The sequence below is a fragment of the Salvia splendens genome, chromosome 8 (genome assembly GCF_004379255.2).
Source record: "Salvia splendens isolate huo1 chromosome 8, SspV2, whole genome shotgun sequence".
NCBI classification, from domain to species: Eukaryota; Viridiplantae; Streptophyta; class Magnoliopsida; order Lamiales; family Lamiaceae; genus Salvia; species Salvia splendens.
In genome coordinates this window covers 13,685,720-13,701,456 of record NC_056039.1, presented here as the reverse complement: position 1 = coordinate 13,701,456, position 15,737 = coordinate 13,685,720, and the positions used below count along the sequence as shown (strand labels likewise).

Below are 15,737 nucleotides of genomic sequence, written 5' to 3'. Positions count from 1 at the left end.
TGAGTTGAGTATGATATATTATGAAGCAAGTAAATAACATTCGTATTTAAAAGCCGATTAAAAACTAATTAACATGGACACTAAACGAGTAATTAATAAACCATGTATCAATTAAAGATAAAAAATAAAACTACTATAGGTGACAATTAATTAAAACTACCACTTTTTCTTTCAAATTAAATACTTATTTTTATGAGTAATTTAAAGATATCATACTTATACTTGTTCAGACTAAAATTTTTGATGAATTTTCATACTTGTCTATCATTATTATGGTATAACCATTTTTGTGAAACAAATTTAGTACTACTATATCTGTTATATGAGTGATGCATATTTATTATTGGTATTCTTGTGTGTGTGACATTCGCATGTTAGTCACGTGCGAAATGAACATGATGTGGAATCGATTCTGAGACGAATAACTCTAGATTGGTGTCCATATTCTTGGATTGGGAATTTATTGTACGTGGTTTGTTTGGCCAACAAGTTATTGGACACACAAATTTGACCCAATAAATCTGGTTGCTCTATTAATTCCCTTTTTCCCTTGATTTCCACCTTTTTATATACCCCACATCCCAAACGTGTACTAGCGTCTCACTACTCCAAAAATCTCATCTTTTGTCTTCCCTCACTGCTCCTCTTTTCCTCCAATGGCTTCTACTCCTGTTACTCGAGACACAATCAATCCCAAGGTACTAAACATTTCCTCACCCCTTTCCTTTCCACGATTTTATTTATTAGAGGCTTATTCTTTTCTTTTTTTGCCATTTTTTTTCATTCTTGATCTGGGATTTGTCCTGCTTTTCTTTCTCTAATTGTTTGAGTTCATTGTGAGTTGTATGTCCATGGCGTTTTAATGTTTTGTCTCTTACAAATTATGCAAAACAGGAGTATTAAATACACACATCAAGATGTATTATTGAATCCAGTGGTGATTTCATCGCTCTGTTTTATGTGTATTCCCATCAAGATCGATTTTTTATTTTATTTTAACACTTTTCCTGCTGACAAGTAATCATTTTTATATGATATTATTGTATCTTTGATCACTTTTATTTGGTTCAAGATCTTAGCTTTGTGGTTAATATTTTTTAATTTCAATACTGCTTTGTGAATCTGCTTATAACAATACAAATTCTTTTTTCAAGGTATTGGAGTGCGAGTATGCTGTTCGTGGAGAAATCGTGATTCTTGCGCAGAAATTACAAGAAGATCTCAAAAACAACCCCAAGTCTCAACCTTTCGATGAGGTACTGTGCTGATTTCATTATGTTGTAGACTTTCCATTTGTAATATGAGTAATATAATAGTGTTTGGTCATCTTTGTAGATACTCTACTGCAATATTGGAAATCCACAATCCCTTGGCCAGAAGCCAATCACTTTTTTCCGTGAGGTGAGGAGAGGATGATGCATCGCCCCATGTTCCATCTTTACCGTTATCGCTAAACATTCTGATTTTTCAGGTCCTTGCTTTATGTGACCATCCTGCTCTCTTGGATAAATCTGAAACACACAGTTTATTTAGGTAACGACATTGGTTTACCGTTCATATCGTTGCTGTTCCAAAGAATTATGTGAATTGGAAGAGTGTCGATTTTCTATTTGCTACCTAGTTGGAATTCGTGTTCTTGCAATGTAATGGTGATATTAATTGTAGTGATGTGAGAAAAATGTATTCTGGTCTCTAGATGTGTAATGATATGCTAGAAAATGAATGAGGTGAAAGAAATGGTTGTGTAGAGAAAAAATTGGATCAAGTGGTCTCAATTTTTCAGTTGAATGTTGCTCTAAATAAGTGAAAGTCTGTTTCAAGCATGCATCACAATTGCTAAATAACTAGTTCTGGTTTGAAATTGACAGTAATATTTTGTGATTTATGTGATGCCACCATTAACAATATTGTTTTTCCATCTTTCTTTTTAACGAATCCGTCTTCTGTTTTCTCATCGTGGTCTTTTTGTAGCGCTGATTCCATAAAACGAGCATCTCAGATCTTAAGTCAAATTCCCGGACAAGCAACTGGTGCATATAGTCACAGTCAGGTAATAACGCTTCCTTCTTGCTAGAATCGCTATTCTTGATCAGCATTTCGAGACTGTATATCGAACATTTCCCAGCTGATCCTAATGACGTGATTAGGGTGTCAAAGGATTACGTGACACAATTGCTGCTGGCATTGAAGCTCGTGATGGATTCCCAGCTGATCCTAATGACATTTTCCTGACCGATGGTGCAAGCCCCGCGGTACAGATAAATTATGTCTTTCCCAAATTTTTACGCTTGAGAAACCATGAAATTAAATTTTGCCATTTTCTTGCTAGGTTCACATGATGATGCAGTTACTGATACGGTCGGAAAAAGATGGCATTCTCTGTCCCATTCCTCAGTACCCTCTTTATTCTGCTTCGATTGCCCTCCATGGAGGCACTCTCGTATGTATCACCATTTATTATCACCTATCTCTTTAGCAAATGAAGTTCTCAGACGTATTTCTCTAACAATGTTTCGTAGGTCCCCTATTATCTCGATGAAGCAACAGGATGGGGGCTGGAGATCTCGGAGCTTAAGAAACAGCTTGAAACAGCCAAATCTAAGGGCATTTGCGTCCGGGCATTGGTGGTTATAAATCCTGGCAATCCTACCGGGCAGGTAAACTTATATCGACGACAACATTTCATCATCTCTCAACTGATTTCTCGAACTCTCTCTAGTTACAACCTTGTCTAACATTTCGACATACCTAAAGGTTCTGGCTGAAAACAACCAAAAGCAAATTGTGGATTTTTGTAAGACGGAAGGACTTGTTCTTCTCGCAGATGAGGTGATTAAAGTCTAATATCGTGCGATTTTCAGGTCGAGTTAGTAGTTTAAAGGTTTCTAGACTAGGCTAATACTCGAGGATGTATCTTGCAGGTGTACCAGGAAAATGTTTATGTCCCGGACAAGAAGTTCTACTCGTTTAAGAAGGTTGCGCGGTCAATGGGCTACGGGGAGAAAGATATTACCTTGGTCTCGTTCCAGTCCGTCTCCAAAGGTATAATTTTGAAGATTCTTACGCATGTTTAAGAGCTATATGTGATTCGGTTTCTTCTATCCTCCCCAGGCTATTACGGAGAATGTGGGAAACGAGGAGGTTACATGGAGATCACCGGGTTTAGCCCCGAGGTTAGGGAGCAGATATACAAACTGGCATCAGTCAACCTTTGTTCCAACATATCTGGACAAATTCTTGCAAGTCTTGTAATGAGCCCACCAAAGGTAAGATACTATTATCTCTTGCTAGAAACCGCGGCCACGTCTCATTTTTGTAATATGTTTAGGCCGGAGACCAGTGCTACGAGTCTTATTCAGCAGAGAAAAACGCAATCCTGTCCTCGTTGGCTAAGCGTGCTCAGGTTAGTTTTTTTTTTTTTTAAACTCCTATATGAAGGAGGAAATTACAAATAAACTCTTATAGAAAGGAGGAAATTACAATTAATGTCAAGAGGGTTCGAACTCAGCACCTCATACAATAATGTCTAAGCTCCTAGTTAGTTAGCCTTCAACTCTTATTTTTTTTAAAAGTGCGATTCACGCAATTTCATGTCTAAAATTGCGATTTTTGGCGATGTGTTGTAGCAACTGGAACACGCGTTGAATGGCTTAGAAGGAGTTAGCTGCAACCGAGCAGAAGGAGCGATGTATCTGTTTCCGCGGATTGAGTTGCCAAAGAAGGCAGTAGAGGCGGCTAAAGGTGCCAAGACGGCCCCGGATACGTTCTATGCGCGTCGTCTCCTCAATGCCACGGGGATAGTGGTTGTGCCTGGCTCGGGCTTCGGGCAGGCGGCTGGGACGTTGCATTTTAGGTGTACGATACTACCGCAGGAGGACCGGATTCCGGCCATCATAAGCCGTCTAACGAAATTCCATGAAGCATTCATGAAAGAATTTCGTGATTGATCAAAGAGACCATCCAGAGCTATATCTAATAATCGTAAATTCAAATAAATTTGTTGGTTGAATTGTTTTGGCATCAGTTTATTGTACCTAAATATTAAGGATACTTTTCCGTCGTTTTTGAGGTTTAGAATTATTTTCATTTTTCACCCATATTTTGTCGAATTTTAACACCTGTTGATGGTTCAGCCTGAATTGAATCTCTTCTCAGTTTCATTTAATTTTACTTCTATTTAACATCTCTCACCAAAAAAAAATGTGAATTTTAGTGTGGATGAGAATGGTTTTCTACCATTTTCATTTTTCACCCGGCGATTTTTACCATTTGTAAACAAGATTTTCACTCAGTTTCTCCGACTTATAAGAACATTCACAATAGGAATAGCCCAGCAATAGCCTAGCCATAAACTCTTCTTACCACATCATCAGCCCTAAAAATTTTCCTGCCACATCATCAAGACCAGCAAATAGTCCAGTCATAGCCTAGCCACATCACTCAAAATTATATAGAACAAATAATTAACAATCACACAACATACGGAATTAAATTTACGACACAGATACGGGAAAATTTAATAATACTATTAAAAATAAAAAAAGTACATTAATTAAAAAAAGGTACAATAAAATAAAAAAAATACATTAATTAAAAAAAGTACATTAATTAAAAAAATTCACTCATCGTCTCCGTCGTCGTCGTCGCCGCCTCCGTCGCCACCGTTTTCGAAAAAAAAATCCGCTGGGCGATGCGCTCGGCGATCCGGACCCTGCAATGGCGCCGAGCGCATCGCCGAGCGCCCGTATATCGCCTAGCGCTAGGCGATTTTTTTTTTCGGAAAACCGCTAGGCTGTTGCAATAGTTCGCCGAGCGCACCGCCTAGCGCTGGGGCTCGGCTAGGCGGTGCGCTAGGCGCCATTGTGGATGCTCTAAAAAACGGAAGCATCGTTCATATATTTTCTACCTTTTTCTTCGATTCATAATGGAATCAAACTCTACCTATACAAACCAATACTTTCTCCTGAAATTTATCACTTATTTCCATTTTACCCGTCACTAAAAATTTATCATTTTTCACTTTTACTATTTTGGTAATGGACCTCAAATTTCAAAGCTCATTCTCATTCATATCTTATTATAAAACTATTATAAAAATAGGACTCATATGCCAATAACTTTTTCAACTCACTTTCTATTATATTTTTAAAACCCGTGTTGAATCAAATGGTAACAAATTATTAGGGATGGAGGATGCACTGTAGAACAATAAATTATACACTAATATAAATAGAAAAGCTACTCCCTCCATCCATGAAATGATGAAATATTGTTCAAATTTGACTTGACACGAGTTTTAAGAAATACTCAATCCGTCCACAAAGAATATGCACTTTGGGTTCGACACATGTTTTAATGTAAAATTGGAAAAGTAACAGATGGGTAGAGAGAAAAAGTAATTAAAGCATTGTTAGTGGAAAATGGGTCTCACCTCATTAGAGTGGAAGGAGTTTCTAAAATTAGTAAGTGCATATTCTTATGAGACGGAATAAAAAGGAAAGGGTGCATATTCTTATGCGGTGGAGGGCGTATGAAGAAAAGTATTTGAAAAAATTTGTGGAATGAGGGTCTCATGTATTAGTTTTATAAGGGCTCGTCTGGTAGCCCTCATATGCTGTGAAACCCAACTTCCATCACGCCTAATCCACCGTTTGGTACGCCTCACACCAATCGGCCGACCCGGAAAACAACAGCCGGGTTTCAGGCTTTCACATACTACTATCGGCGCATTTGTGTCAACTCTATCAAGGTGAGGGTGTGGTATTAGTTTTCGACTTCCGTCGATTAGGCTGAAAAGTTTACATTTGTACCAATTTGCCCTTTGAAGTCGTTAATTCCTTTTGTTTTGTGCACCGTTCGCAGCTGAAATTTGGTCGTCGGTGTGCGAATCGACATTCGCCGGTGTCGGACTCTTTTCAATTCCGGTTCGTTCGCATTACCTTTGTCTGGGTATGTCGATTTATCGAGTTTGGGGGTTCGATCTGTTGGCAGTGAATATGAATTTGGTGTTGATGTTTGAATTTGGGTTTGATTTGAACAAATTTGTCTCTGCATCTGTAGCTATAAAACTACCAAACGGTAGAATTGCATTGTTTTCAAGGTCGATCTGTAGGTTTATGTTTTGAATATGCAACTTGTGTCTGGTTGTGATGTTGCATTCTTTATGGATTTGTGCCAATTTTGCGAATTTGTCTTCGATCAGTCTGGGTTGCAAAGTTTATTTCGTCCTGCATCCTCCATTAATTGAATCATTTTTTAGGATAGCTTTTTGAGCATCTACGAAAAGCTAGGACGTGCTTCTAAGTTGTCGTTCCGTGTTGCCGTATTAGTTCAAATTTGAGCTTTTGTGGATTGCGATCTGTTTGATTAAGATTAGAATATGTTATCGGTCTGGTTGTTTAAGATTTGGAATATGTTATTGCCGTATTTCCTTGCTTCTGTTCTTTGAGCAAAGTTTGTAAAATTGCATATGTTTTTTACTTTGTCTTGAATAATTGATTTGGTACAGCCTTAAAAAATGTCACTCAAATGAGAGGAGATCTTGTGCACCTACTCTAATTTATTTGTGTTTCTATGTTGTTGTTCCTAAGTAACCAACTAGTTCGAATTTGGAGGTGTGAATGGACTATTTCTGGATTGATTCCAGTGGTTGTTATTCGGTTATTTAAGATTACATCTATACTAACGTCCCTCGTTCCAGCAACCTAGTCTCTTTGTGATAGAGCTCTCTTTATTTGGTTCTTGTTGTAGTCGAGCATGCTCCTGATTGCATGGTATAAACCCTTGGATATTAACTCCTGATTGTCAATTTTCAGAATGGAAGACCCAAGGCAGAGAAAGCGAAAGGAGGTGGAGGCCGCGATAGTCATGATTGAGGACATTATCCGTGACCATCAACAGAACTACTTGACCATTTTAAATATGGTTAGCAGCTTGTTATACAATTCGAACAAAGCCAGAGATGAGGAAACACGGGGGTCTTACAGCATGTCAGAAAAAATTCCAGCTCAAGTCTCACATATGAACCGGCTTACTGGGGTGACTGACGTGGACTGCATCAACAATCTGCGTATGGACCGCAATGCATTTGGGCACCTATGTCGCATTCTTCGTGATAGGTGTGGATTAGTTGATCAAAGGTATGTTCGCGTGGAGGAGCAGGTTGCAATGTTCCTTAGCACTCTGGCTCATCACACAAAAAATCGTGTGGTTGGGTTCCAATTTCTTCGGTCAAAACATACTGTGAGTCGCTACATCCATGAGGTTATGCGCGGGGTTATTCATCTGCACCGAACCCTATTCGTGCAACCGTCTCCGGTCGATGACAGTTGTGACGATCCAAGATGGAAATGGTTTAAGGTAAACAAATCGTTATCCAAACACATGACTTCGTTGGCATGTTTATGCTTATTAACTTGTACGTTTCACAGGGCTGCCTAGGTGCACTAGACGGGACGTACATTAATGTCCGTGTTAGTACAACAGATGCTCCTCGGTATAGGTCTAGGAAGGGTGAAATCGCAACGAACACACTAGCCGTGTGCGACAGGTTTCTTCGGTTTGTGTACATTCTATCGGGATGGGAGGGGTCCGTTGCAGATTCAAGGGTTCTGAGGGATGCTGTTACTCGACCCAATGGTCTCAAAGTTCCTAAAGGTATAAACTTTGACTGGCATCGATTGGATTGAACTTGATTACATTTTAATTGGATTTAAGTGGCTTCGATTGTTTTATATACCTCAGATTGTAGCTAACTTGCATTTTGCATAAGGTTCGTACTATTTGTGTGACAATGGGTATGCCAACAGCGAAGGTTTCCTAACACCTTTTAAAGGCGTGCGCTACCATCTCAAGGAATGGGGCCCTAACAATCAGAGACCAGCCTCACCCAAGGAAGTGTTCAACATGCGACATACAATGGCCCGTAATGTCATCGAGCGTGCGTTTGCAATTCTGAAGATGCGATGGGGTATATTGCGCAGCGCTAGTTTCTACCCAATCGAAACTCAAACCCGTCTGATTATGTGTTGCTTCCTCCTGCATAATTATGTTCGAGGGGAAATGGGTGTGGATCCGGTTGAAGTAGAACTAGATGCACTACACGGAGATGGAGACGGGTACCATGAGGGTGCGCAGTCAGAACCACCAGCTGAAGTCCAGTTTGTCGATACAATTGAAGCGTCACCCGGTTGGAATCAAAAGCGTGTTGATATGGCGAACTACATGTGGAAGAATCAGTAGGTGTTAGCTGAGTCCTTGTTGTTTAGTTGATCGAACCGTGATTTCGGTATACGGCAATATGCGGTATACCGCGATTTCGTTCTTATTGTGGAATGATTTAAGCTCAATAGCTAGTGTTGAATGGTTAGATTTGTGTTCTTATTGTGGAATGATTTAATACATGAGATGGTTAGTGTTGAATGGTTAGATTTGTGTTCTTATTGTGGAATGATTTAATACATGAGATGAGAGTAATATTGACATTGATTAATTTCGTTCTTAAACACTATGGATAATCTAATTAAATGATACTTTCGTTATTTATTTATTTTTCTTTATTCTACCTCATTAGTTCCTTAAAAATAAAGATTTTATGGACTATGCGAGTTTTAATGTAAATTTAGTTAAGTATGAAAAAAAGAATAATAGTTTTAGATTTTTGGATGATAAAATGATACTTTTACATCATAAAATGATAGTTTGAGGGGACAAAATGATAGTTTCAAATGATAAAATGATACTTTTACATGATAAATTGATTGTTTGAGTTCTTTGGTTGGATAAAATGATACTTTTGCATCATAAAATGATAGTTTGAGGGAACAAAATGATAGTTTCAAATGATAAAATGATACTTTTGCATGATAAATTGATTGTTTGAGTTCTTTGGTTGGGTAAAATGATACTTTTGCATCATAAAATGATAGTTTGAGGGAACAAAATGATAGTTTCAAATGATAAAATGATACTTTTGCATGATAAATTGATTGTTTGAGTTCTTTGGTTGGATAAAATGATACTTTTGCATCATAAAATGATAGTTTGAGGGGACAAAATGATAGTTTCAAATGATAAAATGATATTTTTGTTTCATAATGATAGTTTTAGTTCTTTGGATGATAAAATTATACTTTTACATCATAAAATGATAGTTTGAGGGGATAAAATGATGTCGAAATGTTTCATTATTTGTTCACAACCTCAACATTCTTCTGCTCATCTGAAACAGAGTGTGCTTCCATCCATCAAAAACTCAGTTTCTAAATAATCAAGTCTTTTACCAACAGATTGAGTTGAGAGCCCTAACATATTAAAGCATATGCTTTTGTGAATAAAATTTTAAACCTGCACATTTTTTATGATTAACAGCAACTAACAAGATAGAAAAGCATTTTAAGTTGAAAGAGGGAAAACTCGACCAGCCCATAAGCTTTTTCAATTCAACTCTGATACTTTTATATCATAAAATGATAGTTTGAGGGGATAAAATGATACTTTTGCCGTATAGAATGATACTTTCAGACGATAGAATGATACTTTCAGCCGATAGAATGATAGGTATTTTTGGTGTATAAAATGACATTTTTGTTCAATAAAATGATATTTTTACCTTATAAAATGATAATCTAAGCGGATAAAATGACAGTTAGCTTATAAAAATGATAGTTTAGCTGGAGAAATTGCATATAAGCTGATAAAATGATACTTTAACGTGACAAAATGACATAAAACTGATAAAATGATACTTTTGCCCGATAGAATGATACTTTCAGCCGATAGAATGATAGGTATTTTTGGTGTATAAAATGACATTTTTGTTTAATAAAATGATACTTTTACCTTATAAAATGATAATCTAAGCGGATAAAATGATAAATAGCTTATAAAAATGATAGTTTAGCTGGAGAAATTGCATATAAAACCACAGGGAAGGAAAGATTATTTAACTCTAAGACATAGAAAACACATACTAAAAGATGATTTGATTTGAGGATTTTGATTTCAAAATTAAGCTAAAACAATTACAAAAGATTAAACAAGCAAGGCGAATTAAGAGAAGAACGTGTTACTCCAAACATTCACGGATAAAACGATTTTTAGCCAAGCATAATCAAACTAGGAGCAATTGACAATGGAAGAAGAATCCTTTGATTCATGGAGTAAGTAAGCTTGAAGAATTAACAATTCATCAACACAAATCGGCACGTCTTCTTTTTCACTTCAAATCTCCCCCAAAGTCAACTTCTAATTTCCTCAATTTTTGTTCAATTTCCTTTCAATCCCAAATCAATTAAGTTTTTATCCCAAAGCTATAATGTAATCTAGAAAAAAATGGAGTTTGAGGTGATTTTAGAATAAAGATTAGCGAACTAAGAATTTTGTGAGGTGATTTTGGTGGAAGAAATCCTGAGCCAAAGAAATAAATATTTCAGGCCTCACATGCATAAAGCAAACTAAATGTGAAAACTTTATACATATAAAGCTCAAATAAAGTAAAAGAACAAGTACAGATTGCAGAAAATTAATTGCAAAATTTAGTAGAAAGAATATGCCTAAGAACACATTAGCTAAAACCACTTCCTACGCAGCAAATGTCAAAACCCAATAGAGAATTCCAGGATTAAAAGTAAGTTCTCATAGCAAAATCGTTCTGAGAAATCTAACATCAAGGGTTGCGAATGATATTTCATCATGCAAAAAAATGTTTTTTGGAACACAAAACAACTGATATTCATGAAGCTGTATAGGTAAAGTGGCCAAGCAACTATAAATCACAGCTTAACGCACTGTTATTTAAGAGCCCACAACATCATTAGATTACTTCTATCAAAATGAGGTACACCCATGCAAATGTATATATCAAAGTAAACGACAACTATTCTACCATCTACTAGTTGCCACCTAATACAGAGAAGTCCACATAACTACCGCTTAGACATCCACATAACTAGTACTTATGCATCTAGATAACTAGTACTTATGCATCTGGATTGAAATTATGTGTCTGCATCCCACACCGCTATATGCAAAATAAGTGGAATGTTGAACCAAAAAAACATCTCCATCCATGAAGCAGGACACGCCCAACCCTACATAGCAAGCTTCTCCTCCAGGATGTGGATAATGTAATCCGCCTTGTCGACGATGGAGAAGCCGGAGAATAAGTCCAGTCGTTCGGGTTCCTTAACAAGTATGTCGCATGCCATAAACTTCTGCTTCTTGGTGATTTCTGGGATTCTATCTAGCATTTTCGCAACTTCCACTCGCTTTGTACTCAGATCAAAGTCGTATCCGATGCGCATAGAGAGAGTGTTGAGGCGGTCGCTGGTATTCTCATTCATCTTGGTCATCGCGTCCAACATCGACTCCATAACTTCTTCGACCTTGCGCTTGCGGAGTGCCTTCTTCGGAGCAGGTGGGCTTGGTATGCTTTTTGTGTCACTGTCAACAAAGGCATCAAACCCGTGCCCATCATAATTGAGCCCTTCATTGATCTGTTCCTCGGTGAAGAAGTCGTCGAGGTGGTAAGGACTCATAGTGGGTTGGGACTCATCAGCGATGGATGCGTCTGAGCCGTGGAGAACATCATCAGCTTCAGACACCTCCTCCGCACGTCCACCCGATGCGCGATCCTTACCGAAGATCATTTTCCAGTCTTCGTAGAAGGGCCAAGCTTTGTGGCGCATATGTTTGGCGTGGCTGTCAGACTAGATAACAGGTTTGATGTTAAAGGAAATGATCAATGTGAATGTGTCAAAGCTCACCATAAAATACCTTAACAATTTGAGCCCATTGGTCATCGTTACACTCAATTCTATGCCCACCGTCTGAGTTGAAGCCGATTCCGCTACGGTTTAGGATATTGGACAACGAGTGATAGTCTCTCTTCCAAGTGGCGATCTTGGAGTTGATGTGCAGCGACACCCTCATCTCAATGTTCGGGATCTCCCGTTTCAGCACGTTGTATATAATTTTAGAGTGCCCGGGCCGGAATCCGTTGTCCGCCTTCCAACCTCCCGCAACGATGTCGTGCAAAGCCATGATCATAACCTCTTCCTCTCGCTTCGACCAAGAACGCCGCGTACGTTCCGGCTTAACAACCCCAGACGGACCACCCGATGCTCCAACTACACCCACATCACATAACACAGAGTAACATCCACTCAACACAGACTCATACACTACAATTGACATATAAAGTCGATTCCATACCAGATTGACTCCCGTTGCACGTCACCTTCGCCTTTCCCTTCGACGCCATGGCTGTGACATTACGCATACAACATAATCAGTGCGACTAGTACTACTAACAAGACCAAGTAGTGAACACCATCGTATATATTTGTGTCGGAATACAACAAGAGGATAAGCAATCGCATGACCGAAATTTGTGCTCAATATGCATCGAAGAATACGTATTCCATAGCAACATAAATACACATCAACAGATCAGTGAGCTATCACTAACCTTGTTTCAGCGGCTCAAAATGCTAGCCGGTTCGGGTATGCTCGATGAGGCGTTCTGCTTGCTGATGATACAATGCTGGTAACTAACATCCAACATTTAAAGTAACCTAGTTATGCTGCATAATGAAGTTTCGGAGTGATTTGGCGGGAATCAATCGTAATTTACCGCCTAATTTGGCTCCAAATTTTGGTGGATCGCCGCTAATTTACTTCCTCACGATGAGAGGGTAATTTTGTCACAATAGATTTTGTTTCCTTCACACCCTGCTTGAACCAAACATTATATATAAGCCCAATCAGCCTACATGGGCTGAACCAAACAATGTATAAGCCTACCAACCAATTTAGGAAAACCCATTAACAATAGAATCATGTTAAAATTTGTGGTGGCTACCAGACGCACCCTAATAGAATATGAGTGTAAAGAGTTAGTAGAAAGTGAGGTCCATTTAACAAAAATAGAAGAAAAAAAAAAGTAAAGTGGATAATTTTTCACAGACGAACCTAAATGGCAAAACTGAACAACATTTTATAGACGGAGAGTATAAAGTAACATAACAATAAAAATAAAGTAAAAAAGCAGCTAAAAACAACTAAGGTTCCACTTCCACTATACCAAAAATGGACATACATTCGTCCTCTCAAATTAATATTAAAGACTAAAAACAAACCAAAAAAGGATAAAGAAAATAAAAGAACAAAAACAATAAAAAATACATCAATGATCACCATAAAATAAAAATGAATAAAAAAACCCAAAATGCAAATTTGTATCTAGTTTTAGAAATATACACTAAATTTCTGTGATTGGCCGCTTAAGCTTTCAAGAAAATGAATCGGGTTCAACGGTTTGGGCTCTGACCTTACAATTAATTCTACTCTTGCTTTTGATTACTAATACGATATTTAATGGTATAAGTGCTACTATGATATTGAGAAACCAGTGTTTTAAAAACCATTTGAACCGGCCGGTTCGACTGATCCGACCACAAACCGGTAGGTAGCCCGGTCCGGTTTACCTATTTAGACCAGTGTGAGGTTGAGCCACCGAGAACCGTCTGAACCGGCCGGTTGGACCGGTCTGGCAGGAAACCGGTTTTTACTTTTTGTGTTCAAAATTTTAAAAACTTGTTGTTAGAAGGGCTTAAACTCATGACCTCAACTCCAATTAACAAGAGCTTAACCACTCCACCACAAGCCCCACATGGAAAAATAAGAACATTAAACAATGTTATACATAGAACATTAATATTTTTATTTAAACCAACTAATAATTTATTTATTATATATTTTTTATGTAATTATTTATTATGATATTTATTATGATACATATAATTATCATCCTCTAAATTTTATCTATACTTTCCTAGTTACTATATTATTACTATAACGCTTATTACTATCGTTATATTATAGTAAGATTCGATTTTTTCAATATATTTATTTAGTATAGTTTATTATTTACTAAATATATATTTTTATAGCATATATTTAATTTATGTAGCCTAAATATTTATATTAAAGTATTCTTTTGTTTAAACTAACTAATAATTTGTATTCGATTATCCCACCACATACATTTTTTTTGAATTAATATAAATTTGGTTTATTTTTATATGTAAAATATTTAATTTTTATTCACACTAACTAACAATTTTTTATATTTTATTATATTCACTAAATTTTAATGTTTTATATTTGTATATATACTAATTATTTGTAAGATTGAATGTTTCTGTGATACATTATTGATCATATTTTATTATTTATTATATTGGACACTATATTTTACATTATAAATTGAATTATACATATTTGTAACAGTGAACCGGTTTGGTCAGTGATTAAACCGGTCCGACCGGTTGGAACCATGAACTAGTAGCTTCACCGGTTCGCTTACCGGTCCGATTTTTAAAACATTGATTGAAACATAGTAGGTTGATACGATGGATGGTGGATCCACCATCAATTACTTACTTTATCATCTTAATAATTTATTTTCCATCTTTCTTTCTATTGGAACTACCTACTTTATGCTTTTCCCCACTTTATTAATCAAGTTCTAGAATGGATTGTTGACTCAATTTCACTAACATTAACTTGGTCTCACTCAATTTAGTATACTATTATACCCCACTTTTAGTTTCTACACCCTTGATTATATGTGAAATGAAATCCAACTAATTACTCACTAGGTTACCATACAATTCCTAAAAGATTATTCCGTTGGCTTTAATTAACGCTCCCATCTGGAATATCTACATCTAATCATACTCAATTACTTGCAGATTATTTATTTTAGGGGAGAAGAAAAAAATCAAAGAAAAAGTCATTGAAGATGGGAAATGATTTCCATCATCAACAGGTAGATGATAAGCCAAGATGGGGCCCACCAAACCATGGTTTCTTCCCCGCATATTTACATTCTAAAAAGACAAAAAAACCCCAACTACAACCATAATAAAGCAGTCCAAACTTCATTCATTAAGTCCCACATCAAATAAATAAAGCCCACTCACTCTTCTTGATCTGTCTAATTTTGTTCCAAATTGAGATCAATGGCTTCAAGATTGTCTCTTTGTTCATCTCCAATGGCTGCTACATTCATGGGATCAAGGGTGGGCTGTCTAACAACTAGTAAACTGGTGATGATGTGTTCCAAGAATCATACTCACACTAGAGCATCTACCAAGAACAAGGTGAGTAAATGTGTGTATATTGAATTTGGCTTTGATTGTTAGTGATGCTCATCTTCATCTTCAAGCAGATTTTCGAAGATCGATCGGCTGGTATTGTTTGCTACAGAGATGAGAATGGAGAGATAACATGTGAAGGCTACGATGAGGGCCCTCGTTTTCATCAGAATATTTCAAGATTCAATCACAATCAAAGGCAAGTTTACCAACATTCTTAGTTACACTATAATGAATGCCTAATTATGCTCATCATTTGATTGATTACAGAGATGTTGAGATAATTGAACTCCTTCAAAGATGTTGGCTACAAGTGGCTGAAGAGAGTCATCAAGACAATGGAGGGGAGAGTTAACTGTTTCAACAGATTATGTTTACAATTATTGGATATGCATATAATAAGAATCATTCCCACTTACATACTTCATTATATGGTGTGCTTTTGTTTGGTTTTCATTCTGGTGGTGTGTAATTTGATAATCTGGAGTTCTACTATATATTTCTTGTTCCTTTCAAGTTCTCTAATGCTGAAAAAACAAAAAAATGGTTAGGTGAAATAATAGTGAATAATCATAT

At 36.9% G+C, this 15,737-nt stretch overlaps 2 protein-coding genes across 2 annotated transcripts; both read left to right on the top strand.

Annotated features, from left to right (window-relative positions):
* The first annotated feature begins 553 nt into the window (after positions 1–553).
* On the top strand, positions 554–4,165 carry LOC121744794 (alanine aminotransferase 2, mitochondrial-like). Its single transcript, XM_042138442.1, has 13 exons — positions 554–698; positions 1,155–1,256; positions 1,336–1,401; positions 1,472–1,533; positions 1,972–2,050; positions 2,148–2,252; positions 2,330–2,440; positions 2,520–2,657; positions 2,755–2,829; positions 2,922–3,042; positions 3,112–3,266; positions 3,329–3,403; positions 3,627–4,165. The coding sequence occupies exons 1-13, from the start codon at positions 657–659 to the stop codon at positions 3,945–3,947; spliced, it is 1,452 nt and encodes a 483-aa protein (XP_041994376.1). The 5' UTR covers positions 554–656; the 3' UTR covers positions 3,948–4,165.
* A 10,778-nt stretch (positions 4,166–14,943) lies between these two features.
* Positions 14,944–15,677, top strand: LOC121745565. Its single transcript, XM_042139522.1, has 3 exons — positions 14,944–15,167; positions 15,236–15,360; positions 15,432–15,677. Exons 1-3 carry the CDS (start codon positions 15,027–15,029, stop codon positions 15,514–15,516), a joined length of 351 nt encoding a protein of 116 aa, XP_041995456.1. The 5' UTR covers positions 14,944–15,026; the 3' UTR covers positions 15,517–15,677.
* The last annotated feature ends 60 nt before the right edge of the window (positions 15,678–15,737 follow it).